Source organism: Rutilus rutilus, assembly GCF_951802725.1.
Source record: "Rutilus rutilus genome assembly, chromosome: 21".
NCBI lineage: Eukaryota > Metazoa > Chordata > Actinopteri > Cypriniformes > Leuciscidae > Rutilus > Rutilus rutilus.
In genome coordinates, this window is record NC_140226.1 from 3,558,928 (window position 1) to 3,574,389 (window position 15,462).

At 39.7% G+C, this 15,462-nt stretch overlaps 1 protein-coding gene across 1 annotated transcript; it reads right to left on the reverse strand.

Moving 5' to 3' along the window:
* Positions 1-4,863: 4,863 nt before the first annotated feature.
* Positions 4,864-9,891, reverse strand: fosaa (v-fos FBJ murine osteosarcoma viral oncogene homolog Aa). The gene is made up of 4 exons (XM_084393454.1): positions 9,691-9,891; positions 8,947-9,156; positions 8,545-8,652; positions 4,864-6,004 (listed from the first exon to the last, which is right to left on the reverse strand). The coding sequence occupies exons 1-4, from the start codon at positions 9,784-9,786 to the stop codon at positions 5,354-5,356; spliced, it is 1,065 nt and encodes a 354-aa protein (XP_084249580.1). The 5' UTR covers positions 9,787-9,891; the 3' UTR covers positions 4,864-5,353.
* Positions 9,892-15,462: the final 5,571 nt, after the last annotated feature.

The following is a 15,462-nucleotide window of genomic DNA, read 5'->3' on the forward strand; positions in this document are numbered from 1 at the left end:
GTTAGCTGTGCATTGGTAATCCTCCTGATTTTTTTTTTTAACCTAATTTGTTTCAGTATATGAGTTCAGATTCTGGTTTTAAATCCAGTTTTCTTGAGGAAAATACCTAATTTTTCAACACAGAAGTAAGCAATTTAGTTTCGCAGTGTGACGTTTTTCATCTGGTGTGCAACAATAAACTTATTTGCACTACAAATTAGTGTGTTTATGATAACGATAATACATTTAAATAATATGACTATATATATATATATATATATATATATATATATATGGGAATCGATAAATAAAATTAACTAATTAATCGCACAATTTGCTGTGATTGATCGCAATTAATCGCATTTCCCCCAAACTTGTAATCATCAATATTTAAACGTAGAATCACTAATTAAATTAAACAAAAGAAAGGGTAAAAAAAAGAGAAATGTCCATACAAATTGGAGGGCCAGGACGGCATATTTGTGACCTTTTCAACTGCAGCCGCAACAGGAAGTCATTAAAACGAGGCAAAAAAAAAAAAAAAGGTGCTGCAGTCAATTGCCTTTTTTTTTTTTTTTTTAATGCATTAAACATCTCAAATTAATCGCAAAGATTAACGCGTTAATTCCCCCAGCCCTAATATATATAGCCTACACCCGCTAAGCGCCAAATGCAAGTAAAAATAGTTGTTAGCGTTACACTTTATTTTAAGGTGTCATTGTTACATTGTGTCAGTTATACATTTAAGTGCTGAGTATTAAGTAACTACATGTACTTACATTATGGTAGGATTAGGATTTGGTTGAGTGTTGGTTGCATGTAATTATGCATAATTTTATTATGCATAAATTATTATATGTTAAGGACATGTTACATATGTAACAAAGACACTGTAAAATAAAGTGTTACCAATTAGATATATGAAATGTGTCAATCGCCATATTTTTATGAATTCTAGCAATGCAATGCTGTGAGAACATGAACGGGCAAGTGCTGCATCGTCACGATGTGTAAACCTTGCCAAATTAAATATTCAAGAGCAAGAAGACACGAAGGGGAAACCAATGTGACACTCTGTGTGGGACGTTTTCTCTGCGCAAAATCCGAAGCGCGAACCCAGAAATCCATGTCTTAGACAGCGCGTGAATACTGAATTGATCTCTCTTTCTCGTCTTCTTGCGCTTGAAAATGCCTGTATTGGCGACTGTTTTAAATTCATCTTCCTGGCATCAGAATAAGTCCCTCTTGCAGCATCTCTTCTCTTCTCTGATGACGAGGGCGGGGCTATAACCTGTCACTCACATGAGATCAGCCAATAGCAAACCACAACCATCCAATCAATTCCCCACAGACACAATCAAGCCCCTCCTACATTTGTTCTCTTTCGAAACTTCACTCATTTGAAAATGTTCAATGACATGCAATTTTTCGAAATGTAAGTGTTTAGCATGAGTCCACATACACCGCCTTTCTTTTAATCGCATCTATTATGAAGTCATTTGTCTCTTTGCACACCGGGTGTTTATTGCTGAACCTGATTCATCTAACTCTTAACTATCAGTGAACATTCAAGACAGACTTTGCTGTAAAATTCTCATTATATTTGAAAATATTCATTTCCATTGTAATCGTCCACATGAGCCATTGGTGCTTTGACCCATGGTTTGTAGCTATATTTGTTAGATAATACTGTCAACCATATCAAATAAAAACGCACTGAAATAAGATAATCCCGCAAACTGTAACTGAACATGTTGGTGTAAGGGTGAGTCTGAACATGGTCCGCTGGCTGAACATCTGATGCAAACGACAACACAAAATTGTAAACACTTCAGGATTTTCGAAGTCGTCATCTGATTGGTTGAATTCTACAGGATTTCCGGGAGACGTGTGTGTCGCGTTCTTTAACGGTCAAAGATGCCGTGATGCCAAACCCCCTTATGGAAAAAGCAAGCTGTCGTGTTTACAACTGTGACAATGAGCACTCTATGTTGGATTTGGATCAACTAAACGTTGGATTTTCGAAAGTATGTGAAGTATGTAAGGTTTGCAGCATAGACCCTTTAAAACATGTCCAAGAGTTTTACACATAGGTATGTTATTGTAGGGACATCAACGTTACGTTTTCACGTCCCTAACTATGAAGATAGGCCTGAAGACCTGGTTACGCAAGACTGGGGGATTTAGCTGTATGAAAATTTAAGAGTTAATTTGCACAAAAAAAAACAATAAATGTCACGTTTAAAAAAAAAATTATTCTCCACATACAGCACGTTCTGAACCCTAAACACGTTTTGTCACAAAAGCTGATAATGTCCTCTGTCATAGCATCAAGGGTTCACGTTTTACAGCGGAAACCGACAAGCACCTTTGTTTTTTGAGAGCACAGCCCAATAAGTCAGTTTTAGCGAATCAGCGCACAGTATTCAGGTCAGGTGACAAGGCTGCTAGTCACTTCAGAAAGACCATAGACAGTATATAAACTGGACACAGCGACCCCATTGGATTCAACGAAGAAAAGTGAAGTCAATTAGAAGCACTCTCTTCCTGATGGCTGAGTGTACTGCGCAGACTCAAACTGAGCTTGACGACGAAGATGTGACGTCTGTCTTCTAGTAGCTGAGCCAAGCGAAATCTGAATCATTCCCTTCCGAAACTTGCTGAGACGGAGAGTGTGAGTAGGTGTCCATGAGCTAGGAGCAGGAGCAACTTTTGCTAAGTATTCTCTCCTCCTGTCCATACGGTAATCTCTCTACTGTGCGACAGTCGCGTGGTTATGACGCAATCGTTAGCCTATTTTTACAAAAACTGCATCTACGGGGCCATAACGTAAGATACAAGGTATGGAGCCTTTTATACATTTTCGTGTTTCTTTAGAAATAAATAATGGACAAATGGAGTCTTTAAACTCAGATGTAAAGTTATTCGCTGTCAAAGTGACGCCAAAATGAATGGGAGTCAATGGATTGCTAACAGCAGGTGATGGTCTGCTAATCAATGGCGGCGCCCGGGGAAGCTTCAATGTTTTCCGAAACATTGCCCCCCTGGGAAAGACGCACTAGCTGAGAGGAGTTTCGTCAAAACATGGGCTTGAGCTTCTCGTTACACTGCCACCTACAGGTTTGGCATGCTCTTGACGGCATATACACAGGTTTGTGTAAACGAACACTTTTCTGAAAACAGAGAGGGTGAAATGTCCGTTTATGAAAATAACCGGCCACGTGTAAACGTAGCCTAAAAAAGTGATCGAGGATGTCAGTGAAGTGAACTTGATGAACCCATAATATCTTCTCCGGGACGTAAAAGGAAAATAAAAGCTTAAACTTTTTCTGAAACCTTGCTAATCAGTTACTTACAGTGGTGAGGGAAAATTCTGTCATGTTTAACTTAGCTAATTAATGGGCTATTTTTACTGCTCTTTACCTACTTGTATTAAGTTAAAGAATGTTAAATATTGCACTTGAATGAAATTAAAAAGCAATTGCTTGGTTTTGTTTCACTTTGAAACATGAAATGTGGAGTTATCTGCTTTTGCAAAAAAAAAAAAAAAAAAAACTTTTAATATATAAAAAACAGACTTCAAATTGAACTTTAATTTTGTAAGTTATTATTACTTAATAAAAACAACCCAACTGCAGTTTGATTGATATTACATGAAATATGCACAATAAAAAACACGATTTATGAACATTTATAAATTTGTTTTTGCAAATTAACTCTTCACACATATTAAGCTGTACTTTCTATCAGCAATTTATTCAGAAACAAAGGACACAAGAACGCCAGTGCATGATTGTATATCGTGAATATTTATTCAGCAATCAATGCTCTTTCTGTTCTTTTCATTTGACAAAGAAGTCAAATTTAAAATGTAGAAAAATAAATTATCATAAAATACATCTCCATCGATATAGCACTGGATGTTTTCATGGAAAACTCTAAACATTTAAGAACAATGTGAAAACACAGTCGAATGATGACACTGAGGTATGTGATAACTCTGATGACTGTATATTAAAGCACAACACAAGTCGATAATCTATTGCCATAGAAAACAAACACAAAACTGCAGTCAATTCCACAGAACTTAGCACCAGATCAAACATATATGGAACTGATACATATATACTATATATGTTATATATATTTATATATATAATCATGATATCTTGTGCATGCTTTTCAAACCAGAACATAGTTCATATCTGCTCGAATAAGATAATTGTCCATGCTCTTGTATTTGGGCTACATCAAATGTATCTGGAAGAAAGTAATACCCCGACCCTCACATTTTACATGGAACAGCTGGCTTCAATGGAAGCGTGTTTCCACAACAGAATAAAAAAAAAGTAATTGCCACTTTTTAATCTCACAATTGTGAGTTTACATCTCGACATTCAGACTTTTCTTCTCAGAACTGAGAAACAAACTCACAGTTGTGAGTACTAACGTCTGAATTGCAAGATATAAACTCACAATTCTGACTTTTATAACTCACAATTGACTTTATTTCTCAGAATTGTGAGATATAAAGTCGCAATTGAGTGTTATATAAAGTCAGAATCGCAAGAAATAAACATGCAATTGCAAGTTATAAAGTCAGAATTTTAAGGTGACTTTTCTTCACAGGATTGATGAATTAACTCACAGTTGTGAGTAAAAATTTCTGAATTGCGAAATAAAGACAGAATTGCAAGATATAAGCAAAAAATTCTGACTTTATAACTCGCAATTCTGATTTTATAACTCACAACTGACTTTATTTCTCAGAATTGTGAGATATAAATTTGCAATTGCGTGTTGTATAAAGTCAGAATCGCAAGATATAAACCCACTTAATAACTTAAGTTATAAAGTCCGAATTTTAAGGTCATTTTTCTTTTTCAGATTTGTGAGTTTATATTTATGCAAATTCAGACTTTATGACTCCCAATTGCGGGTTTATAACTCACAATTGTGACTTTACTGTATTTCTCAAAATTGCGAGTTTATATTTCACAATTTGAAAGCATTGCAAGATGTAAACTTGCAATTGTGAGTAAGAAGGTCTCAGAATTGTGGGCTACTTTTACACTGTTGCCGCCCAGTTTTTGTAGACCGCGGGTTGAAGTGAATTTCATCGGGGAAAGCCCTCTGGAACATGATTGGGCGCTTGTTTTGGCCATGATTGGGTTAGATTTGATTTGCAATTTGGCAGGTTTTGTTGTGCAGACCCTGATAAAAAGTCGCAATTACTTTTTTAATTTTTTATTCCGTGGCGGAAACGAACTTCCATAGGCTTCACACCAACATCACACATCTGGACGTCATAACACTGCGATATCCAATAGATATTAAGAACAATATCGTGACATTACATCATCTACACTTGCATTTATAAGGCAAGAAGGGTCGGAGAGTTGAGAATATCGACGCCAGACTCTGCTTTGGTCACGCCACCTTTGCAACCATCCAGTCCCTCGGCCAGGGAGTCCAGCTCGGGGCAGGCGAAGGTGAATACAGACAGATAGTTGCTGCAAGAAGGTGTGGAAGTGCTCACCACAGGGGTGCTCAAAGGTTCGAGATCATTGGCCACAGACTTGTATAGGGTTTCCCAGTCTGTGATGCCCAGCGAGCCGGTCAGGTCAATGTCGGGGACGGAGCGAGCCGAGACCCGGTCCTCGTCGACGGAGGAGAGGAACTCATCCCTGACGTCCAGAGAGGGTTCGAGGTCACACAAACTGACCTCGGCACTGGAGCACAACAAGATGTTGGAGTTCCCAGAAATAGCGGTGGACGGCACTGTCGGGATCTCCAAGTCCTGCAGGGAAGAGGCGTCTTGCGGACTATCCTCTGGGAGTTTGCTGGCCGTTTCGGGAGTTGGAAGTGGCTGAGGAGAGTCTGGAAACAGGCAGTCCAGCTCTTCAGGCAGTTGGCAGAGAGGTTTATGAGTGGCGAGAACGTATTCAAGCCTCTCCTTTTCCTTCAGGAGGTTCTCGATTTCAGTCTGGAGGGCCGCTTTGTCCTCTTCTAGCTTGTCTGTTTCCTGGAGAAAACAAAACTGGGTTATTCCACAAACAGACAGATTTAAAAGAGCTGTTCACCCAAAAATAATTAACTCGCTCTCATGTCCTTCCAAACCTTTATGGCTTAAAGTGATAGTTCACTCAATTACGAAACCCTAATGTCTTTCCAAAAGACTTTTGTGTATCTTTCGGAACACGAATGAACATGTCGTTCCAAACCTTTATGGCGTAAAGTGATCTTTAAAATCACTCCAAAATTTTAATTCTGTCATCAATTATTAACCATCATGTCATTCCAAACCTGTTCGACTTTCGTTCATCTTTCACTGTAAAAAATTATTTTTTGGTGAAGTAAATACTACTGAAAAAAAACAATGTAATTTACATGAAAAAGTTAGTTCAGGCAAGAATTAAAAAAACTAAGTAAATTCCATATCAGTACTTAATTCAAGCGAGTAGAAATGAAAGCGTAAATATCAACTCAATAAAATAAAGTAAAAATTACTCAGCTTTTCTGATACTGGGGTTCCCATCATGCACTGGACCTTGAATAATTAATGAGGTTAATTTTTCACTGGTTTCCAGCTGTATTTACACTGTTTTATCATTGCTTTTGTTGTCAGGATTAGTAACTTGCCATTTTGTGACATTTCGAGTAAATTTTCTGCTCAAAATGACACATTCAAACACAAAAATGATCCATCAAATGTTACCGTCATTGTGTATTGTCTGTATTGAGGTCTTTGCATTCACATGATGCTTAACATCTGACATGCTGTAATATAAATTACTTAGATAATCTAAGTAAAGCACATACTATAAACGACTGGTATAATTCAATATTATTGTTTGAGCGAAATGTAATGCAAAGGAAATTTCAGCTAAATCGATATTAATCAACCTTTTACTAGCCAAGTTAAAATTACTTATTTTCTGTGTTACTTTCACTTAACTAGGTTAAGTAAAGTTTACTTAATTCCATATTCCAAGTAAATTTAACTTAAAGATTTCTAATTAAAGCTACTGATGAATATGTTTAGGTTTTTACTTGGCAAATCTTTGTAAATGTACTAGCATTTTCTGAGTGAAAAAAGTTGCCTAGCTTTTTTCAAGTAAATCCTACTCCAAATTTTTTTCAGTGTTGGAACACAAATGAAGATTTTAATGAAATCTGAGAGATTGAAAGTCTGTTCACCCAAAACTCTGATGCTTCAAAACGTTCATAAAGAGATCGTAAAATAAATCTTCATGAATCAAGCAGTTTAATCTAAGTCTTCAGAAGAGACACAGTCACTTTAAATGATGAACAGATTTCATTTAGGCTTTTATTCACGTATAAACATTGATCAGCGAACATAAACAGAAGCTCGACCATACAGACACTCAAGGACAAACCTCTTTGGTTTTTGCAAAAGCTTAGACGTGATGTGCGAGAATGAACTTCATTGGTTCTTATGCCTGAGCTTCCGTGAAATTCTAAAAGTAGGCTAATTGATGATTTTTAATTTTTTTTTTTTTTTCTTTTTTTTGGGTGAACTATTAACATGTAGGCTAAGGGGTGTGTTCACATTAACGAATTGTCAGCACAATTAGGTGGGCAAAAAGGTCCATCGTCTGCATTTCCGGCTTTCTCAGAAGGTGAACTCGTCATAGTTGGGTAAACGTCTATAGTGGTGAATGGGAGACGACAGCAAATATAATTTTTGCGTTCCCATTTGCGTTTCCAAAAAGGGTCCATTGTCAATAGTGTGGCGATGTATGAAGCATTGCTCGCACAGAACTGAAGAGAAGTTACTTTCAAACCAAACAGCTTTCAGTTGATCAACGGAGTAAATTAGTGTGACCAACGCAAACCCTGATGCAAAGCCTGCATGGGGAAACGTTTTGCCTACATATTGCTCTGTTTGTTTGAACCACACAACATCTGAGACTCTACCAATGGTAACAGTTTGGGCGGTGAGTCTAAATCTGTTTGTCTGAGCAAATGTCTGAAACCAATCATTATTTTAATTTTAATACTTAACCTTTAAATTTGGGTCAGTTCTTAGTATGTACAACATATGTTTTCAGAAGCCTTGGACAATCCCATCTAACAGGGACCGTTCTCATGAATTTTAATGTCCTGGCGAGTTTCCCGCAAAGTTATGAACAAACGTTCTTCCAGTAACAGTAATAGAATGTTCATTCAAATTTATCAGGGTCTTTAATTATGTTCTCAAAACGTAAAGGCACTAAAACATTATTTATAGGCTACATAGTTTATGGAAGGTTTATTATCTGTCATTTGCTAGATGTTAACTGTTTCAGAACATTCCAAAGTAACGTTCCCAGAATGTTTGCACACAAAAAAAAAAAAATTAAGTTTCGAACGTTCGGAGAACATTCAGAATGGCAACATTAGGCCTACAATGTAACATTTTGTTAGCTGGGATGGCGCAAAACAGCGTCGTATCATGGGTTCATTTTTTCAATAGTGGGTGCGTAAACAGAGACAGAAGAGTGTTCATGTTTTTGAATGAACTGTAGCTGTTAAAGGCGATGTTGTGATGTCGGTACTCACTGCCTGCAGGGTGTCGGTGAGTTCTCTCCGTCTATTACGACACTTCGCTGCAGCCATTTTATTCCTCTCTCTCCTGATCCTCTTCTTCTCCTCTTCCTCCGGAGAGAGCTAGTCAAAGCAAGATGAATTGCACTTGTCATCTCGAAGAATCAGTGCGCGCCTCGCTAAAATGCCTGACTTCTATCGCCAATTATTCACGCAATGGCAAAAGCGTGTTTCTCTGCAATGCGTCTAAAAATAGTCTATTGTTGCAGACTCGCTGTGACCTGAATATAAATTGGATGCTGCTGGTCTAGGCAACATGCCAGAGCTAGAGCTGCATCCCCATCAATCCCATGCAGGCACATGCTTCACAGTCACAGATCAGCACGCGTGCCAGACATGCAGTGAACGCAGAAATACCTGCTCGCTCTTGCTCTTTCTGCCTGCGCATTTCCCCTTATTCCCAGCGACCTTGCTCTTTGCCGGCTCGTTGCTTTCGGCTCTTCCCAGAGACGGAGACCCAGACGTGATGACCGTGGGCTGGACCATCCACTGCAGGTCTGGCGTGCTGGAGATCGCGGTGACCGTCGGAACGAACGAGCCCGGAGACTCAGCATCCACGCACGTGCCCTGCGATGATGCGACGGAAATATATCGTTATAGCTCCATAAACACAACACTTATTTATACCAGGTCTCTTATTAATGCATGACTTTTTTTTTTTTTTTTAAGTTTACACTTATGACTCTTTCTTTAAATACACTCGAACATCTAAAAATAGCCTCCTGATCAATATTTAACTTTTGCATTGTCTCTGACGTCAATGCTTACGCAGAGCTGCTGTGGGCTCTCCTCGCTGGATTTATTTTTCTCAATGAACAGCTGCATTTTTACAATGCTTTACCATGTTTCACTGCATTGCAAAGGATGCGCGACACAACATCACATTCAACATCTGATAAACAGATGAAGCACCAACATTGCAATAGTGTGCTAGCCTATTCAAAATATATAAATATTTAATAACACTTCAGATTAATAGCCTAAATGTTTGAATAAGAATCCAAGAATGCATTTGTATTATGTATTAGATATTAAACCACATGCATCGATCATGGCGTGGATGTTATTATGATTGTATGGATGAAAGTGAAAGCATCATACCTGTGTGCTGCTGCTGTCCATCGGTCTGTGCGCGCGCGCGTCCCCGGCAGAAGAGGACGAGGAATCCGGATCAGAATTAGCTTTGCTCAGGAACATTTCTCCAGCACAAACAGACACAACTATTGACTGGATTCCAGCTCTTCTGGTCCGAATCCCTCGCTTCGTGATGTTGCAGTCGCTCTCTCCAGGTTTATAAACCTGGTCAGTGACACTCAGCTCCGCGAGCTCCTATTTATAGTCCGCCTGAATTTTATGAATGAAACGGGCCGTACCATTCCGCGTTTGGGGAGCTGCTCTAAGCGACATGCAAAGAAAAAAGAGTTTTCTGTTAGAGTTTTATATGAATTGTTATTCTTTTATCCATATTCAACTAAAATGCCGAGTGGAACAGATGTTACTGTTGTGAAGCTGCGCGCGCTGAATCGATGGCGAACCCCTGAGAGGACGAAACGTGGTGCGTGCCACATATTCATTCATAAAATTCTGATGGACCCTGATATGCATAAAGACATGCATTAATTCCTTTTGAATAATGCATGACTTATTTTAAAACGCAATAATTTCATGCAAACTGATGCACATATTCGACAGTATTTGATCTGTGTTCTGTTGTCATGTAATTCTGCTACAAAAACTATTGAGTAATGTGAAAATGAGGGAGTGGAAGAAAGGTAAAAAAAAAAAAAAGACATTGGACCAACTTTCTAGTTGAAATAATTTTATTGATGATTATATGTTTTGCAATCGCATATAATCAAGTGTATTTTAATGTGCGTCGCTCTCCCCGCCAGTCTCAGCATCTGCACCTGCTCACGCGTCACGCAGTGACGTAACACTGTCAAGCAGGAAAATGGCCATATAAGGATAACTACGTGTTGGGATTCCAGTGCTGAGAAATGTGAGCATGTGTCTGGGCTGAAGCTGCTGCTATGTGTTTTGTGCAGTGCATTTGTGCTTTTCTCTGCAAAACGTGTTTAGACGCCTGTCAGTAATATAAATGAGCATATTGCGCAGATAGCAAAACATAACTAAGCTGAAAAGGTTCTATAGCCGATATCTGATGGCATTATGTCAGACATTTTATTCACTGAATGGCATAATGTAATGATCATGTAGACAGAATGTGAGTTTACAGCATTAAATAAAGTTTGTGACATTAAAGTGATTTATGTGCTTTCAATACATTCCTGTTGTCTCTCGACAACGCTCTTTCATCACGCACAGAAGGCAGCGCAATACTGCTAATCTGCGTCCCATTCTCTCATCGATTCACACACACCTCTCTCTCTTTCTGTGGGTCTATGGAATGTCAGTCAGCAGTCAATAAAGCTGACTTTATTCCAGCCTTTGCATCTCAATCTACTCTTAATATCTCGGGCTTGACTGAGACCTGGATTCGTCCAGAAGACTCAGCAACCCCCGCTGCTCTCTCTAACAACTTCTCTTTCTCTCACACCTCTCACCAGTCTGGGAGAGGTGGGGGTACAGGTCTTCTCATTTCTAACGATTGGAAATACTCAACTCTATGCAATAACAACTCGTTTGAATATCATGCTATTACACTTACAACTAAGATACAACGTAAGATCCATATTGTAGTCATACCCTGGTTATCTGAGGTTCCTCGTGAACACCGGACCGAACTCAGGGCAGCGGAGAGGAAATGGCGCAATTCAAAAGACACATCTGACCTGGGTATGTATCAATCTCTGCTCTCTTCCTTTTCTGTTGATGTTCATGCCGCAAAATCTTCATATTTCCACAACAAAATCAACAGTGCCTCTAACACACGATCACTCTTCAAGACATTCAACTCTCTCCTCTGTCCACCTCCACCACCACCCGCCTCCTCTTTAACGGCTGATGATTTTGCTAACTTCTTCACCAACAAAACAACTATCAGCAGTCAGATCTCAGCTCCACACACACAGGAACCCAGACCGACCCCTTCCACAGCCAATAACCCTCTCTCCTCCTTCTCTCCGCTAACCGAGGAAGAAGTATCTAAACTTCTCCTCTCCAGTCATCCGACCACCTGCCCTCTAGACCCCATCCCCTCACACCTTCTACAAGCCATCTCTCCCACACTTCTTCCAGCACTCACACACATCACCAACTCATCCCTCCAGACTGGCACTTTCCCTACTGCATTCAAGCAGGCTCGGGTAACTCCACTGCTTAAAAAAAACAACATAAACACATCACTTGTAGAGAATTACAGACCTGTCTCTCTCCTACCATTCATTGCAAAAACACTTGAACGATTTGCTTTCAACCATGTAACATCCTTCCTGTCTCTGAACAACCAGCTGGATGTCAACCAATCTGGCTTCAAGAAAGGGCATTCAACCGATACTGCATTACTGTCGGTCACAGAAGCCCTACGGATCGCAAAAGCTGCTTCCAAATCTTCAGTTCTCATTTTCCTGGATCTGTCTGCTGCCTTCGACACTGTGAATCATCAGATCCTCATGTCCACCCTCTCATCTCTGGGCATCACAGGAACTCCTCTCCACTGGTTCGAGTCCTATCTCACAGGTAGGTCCTTCAAGGTCGCATGGAGAGGCGAGGTATCCAGAGCACATCAACTGACCACTGGGGTTCCTCACGGCTCAGTGCTTGGACCCCTCCTCTTCTCCATCTACACCACGTCACTGGGACACATCATACAGGCACATGGTTTCTCCTACCACTGCTATGCTGATGACACACAGCTCTTCCTCTCATTTCAACCAGATGATCCCACAATAGCTCCACTGATCTCAAGTTGTCTGGCGGACATCTCGACATGGATGAAGGAACATCACCTGCAGCTCAACCTGGCAAAGACTGAGCTTCTCATCCTCCCTGCCAATCCACCTCTACAGCACAACTTCACTATCCAGCTAGATTCATCATCAATCACCCCAACAAGGTCGGTCAGAAATCTTGGAGTAATATTTGATGACCAGCTGAACTTCACAGACCACATTACAAAGACAGCTTGATCATGTAGGTTTGCACTGCACAACATCAGGAAGATCAGACCTTTCCTAACAGAGCATGCAACACAACTTCTGGTCCAGGCCCTGGTCATTTCTAGGCTTGACTACTGCAATGTTCTTCTGGCTGGACTTCCATCATGTACAACTAAACCTCTACAAATGTTTCAGAATGCTGCAGCTTGTCTCATCTTCAACAAGCCCAAAAGGACCCACGTCACTCATCTGTTCATCTCTCTGCACTGGCTACCTCTCGCTGCTCGCATCAAGTTCAAGACATTGACACTTGCTTACAGATCTATCACAGGCTCAGCTCCCTCCTACTTTCACTCACTCCTACGAGTCTACATCCCTACCAGAAGCCTACGATTGGTCAACGAGCGACGGCTCGTGGCTCCATCACAGAAAGCCACAAAATCACTTTCCAGAACATTCTCATTCACGGTTCCATGCTGGTGGAATGATCTCCCCAGTCCCCACCCTCATCCGAAATCCCTGACAACATTCAAAAGACAGCTGAAAACCCATCTCTTCCGTGAGCACTCGTAAAAAAAAAAATCCTTTCTGCTTTTTCCTTTAATCCTCCCATGTGTGGCTTATGCTACTGCGAGCAATGCCTGAACTTCGTATTTTGAGCACTTCTTGCTTTGTTTTTTGTCTCTTCACAATGACTCGCTTAAATCAGTCCTAATTTGTAAGTCGCTTTGGACAAAGGTGTCTGCTAAATGACCAAATGTAAATGTAAATGTATATGTGATTTGTGTTTTTAAAGGGCCCCTATTATGGATTTTTGAAAATGACCTTTCATGCAGTGTGTAACAGCTCTAAGTGAATGAAAACATCCTGCAACAAGTTTTAAATCTGAAAGTGCACCGTATATAAAGTAATTTTCTTTCAAAAATAAGAGTCGACTCTGAGTCAATGAAATGAATTGTTTTTCAAACGAGTCATAAGCCGTTTCGTTGTGACGCCAAGATGAAACATTAGCATATTGCCCGCCCACTTATTGCGTGCGCAGACACCAGGGAAAACTTGAACCTCAAACCAGCAGCTGATTCCTGTGGACACTGGATAGCATCATGTCGAGAAGACAGTGCTGTGCTCTACAATGTGAAGGTAAAGCCAGTTTTTTTTTCACTACCCAAGGACGAGCATGTGAAGAATCAGTGGTTAAAATTCATCTTTACCACGGTATCACAGCAATATAATCCTAAACTTTTGCTGTGTTCCCTTTATTTCGTTGAAGACTGCTTCTCAAATCTCTGCGTTCAATGCAGGATTCACAAATCGCTTGCTCTTGAAAGATGGTGTTCAAAATTTGAGTTTGTGTAGGTCTCCTGCTAACTGGCTAACTCACGTTATCACTGTCTTACTGAAATACTTCTGCTAATCAGTTTGTGGGCCACTATTACCTAAAACTGTGTATATTAATGCAGATCATCTGTTGTTCTCACTACTTTGAGGAAAGATTAAGCATGGAGCAAGATTTGTTTTACCAATGTTTATGTTACATCAGTCATTTACATCAGTCATTCACGCTAGAGCTCAGCTAATGTATACATTGCATACACGCACTGTTATTGATACATTTTCCACGTGTTCACCGCAATATATTACAAAAATACTCTGTAAATAAATTAGTACAAGTAAAATAATCGGTTTGTTGATGGACATGCACTTGTTAATGCTGATGGTGAGGAATTACAGTTGCAACATCTCATAATGTCCCTCAAACTGAGTAGTGTCTCACTGAGAAACACTGAGTCCTGCTCGAGTCGTCCTTGCGATGGAGGTTCGGGTTGAATAACTAGTTCTTCCAGTGTTTCATCATCGGACTCGCGCTCGCATTGATATGGTCAAATCCACATCATTGTTCATTACTGTGTTTAGTTTACGGGTTAGGTTGCCTCATGACAGCTTACGTTGTTATGGCAATGGGCGTTTTTGTTTTTGATGCGCACGCTGTACGCGGTAAACCAATCACAACAGACTGAGCTGTCTGGCCAATCAGAGCAGAGTAGCTCGCGGAAAGGCGGGATTTAGAGAGATTGATTCGAGAGATTGAGTCGTTTGAGAATCATTGAAAATGTGGTGATGTGCAAATGTATATTATGAGGAAATTAAACAGTTTTTTTACCTTTGATGCGTGTAAACCTGTTGTAGGAGACTCCAAAACAACATTAGGAAACTTTAAAATAGCATAATGGGGGCCCTTTAAATAGCCGAACTGAATAATCCCTATAATGCGATCTGTTGGACAAATCACACCTGCAGACAAATGCACACCTACCACTATCTTTAAAATGCAAAACATAAATTAATTGATTATTTGTCCTGAAATGACTCCTGTAAGCGGCTCCCTCCCACGACCTCCGAATATAAATATGTCATTTTGTGAACTTAGTTGTCTGAAATGATACAGCACATCAGGGTTGTGCAAAATTCAGAATTGAAGATCTGACTGACTTTCAATTTTCGATGAGTGTGAATTATAATTAGTCACCCAAGAAGTTGAATACACTGTAAAACTTTGATGTAACAAACGGCCAAATTATAACAGTAATATACTGTTTTCCATTAAAGGGGTCATTTTTAATGTCATTTTTGTACAAGCTAATATGATTCTTTAGGGTCTAAATTAAAAGTTTGTAATATACTTTAATTAAAAATTCTCATTAGTATTGTAAGAAAACACTAATTTTACCTGGTCAAAAACAGCTCTGTTTTCAGCACGCCGTTTGAGTGCATGGGTCTTTAAATGCTAATGAGCTTTGCTCACCCCGCCCCTCTG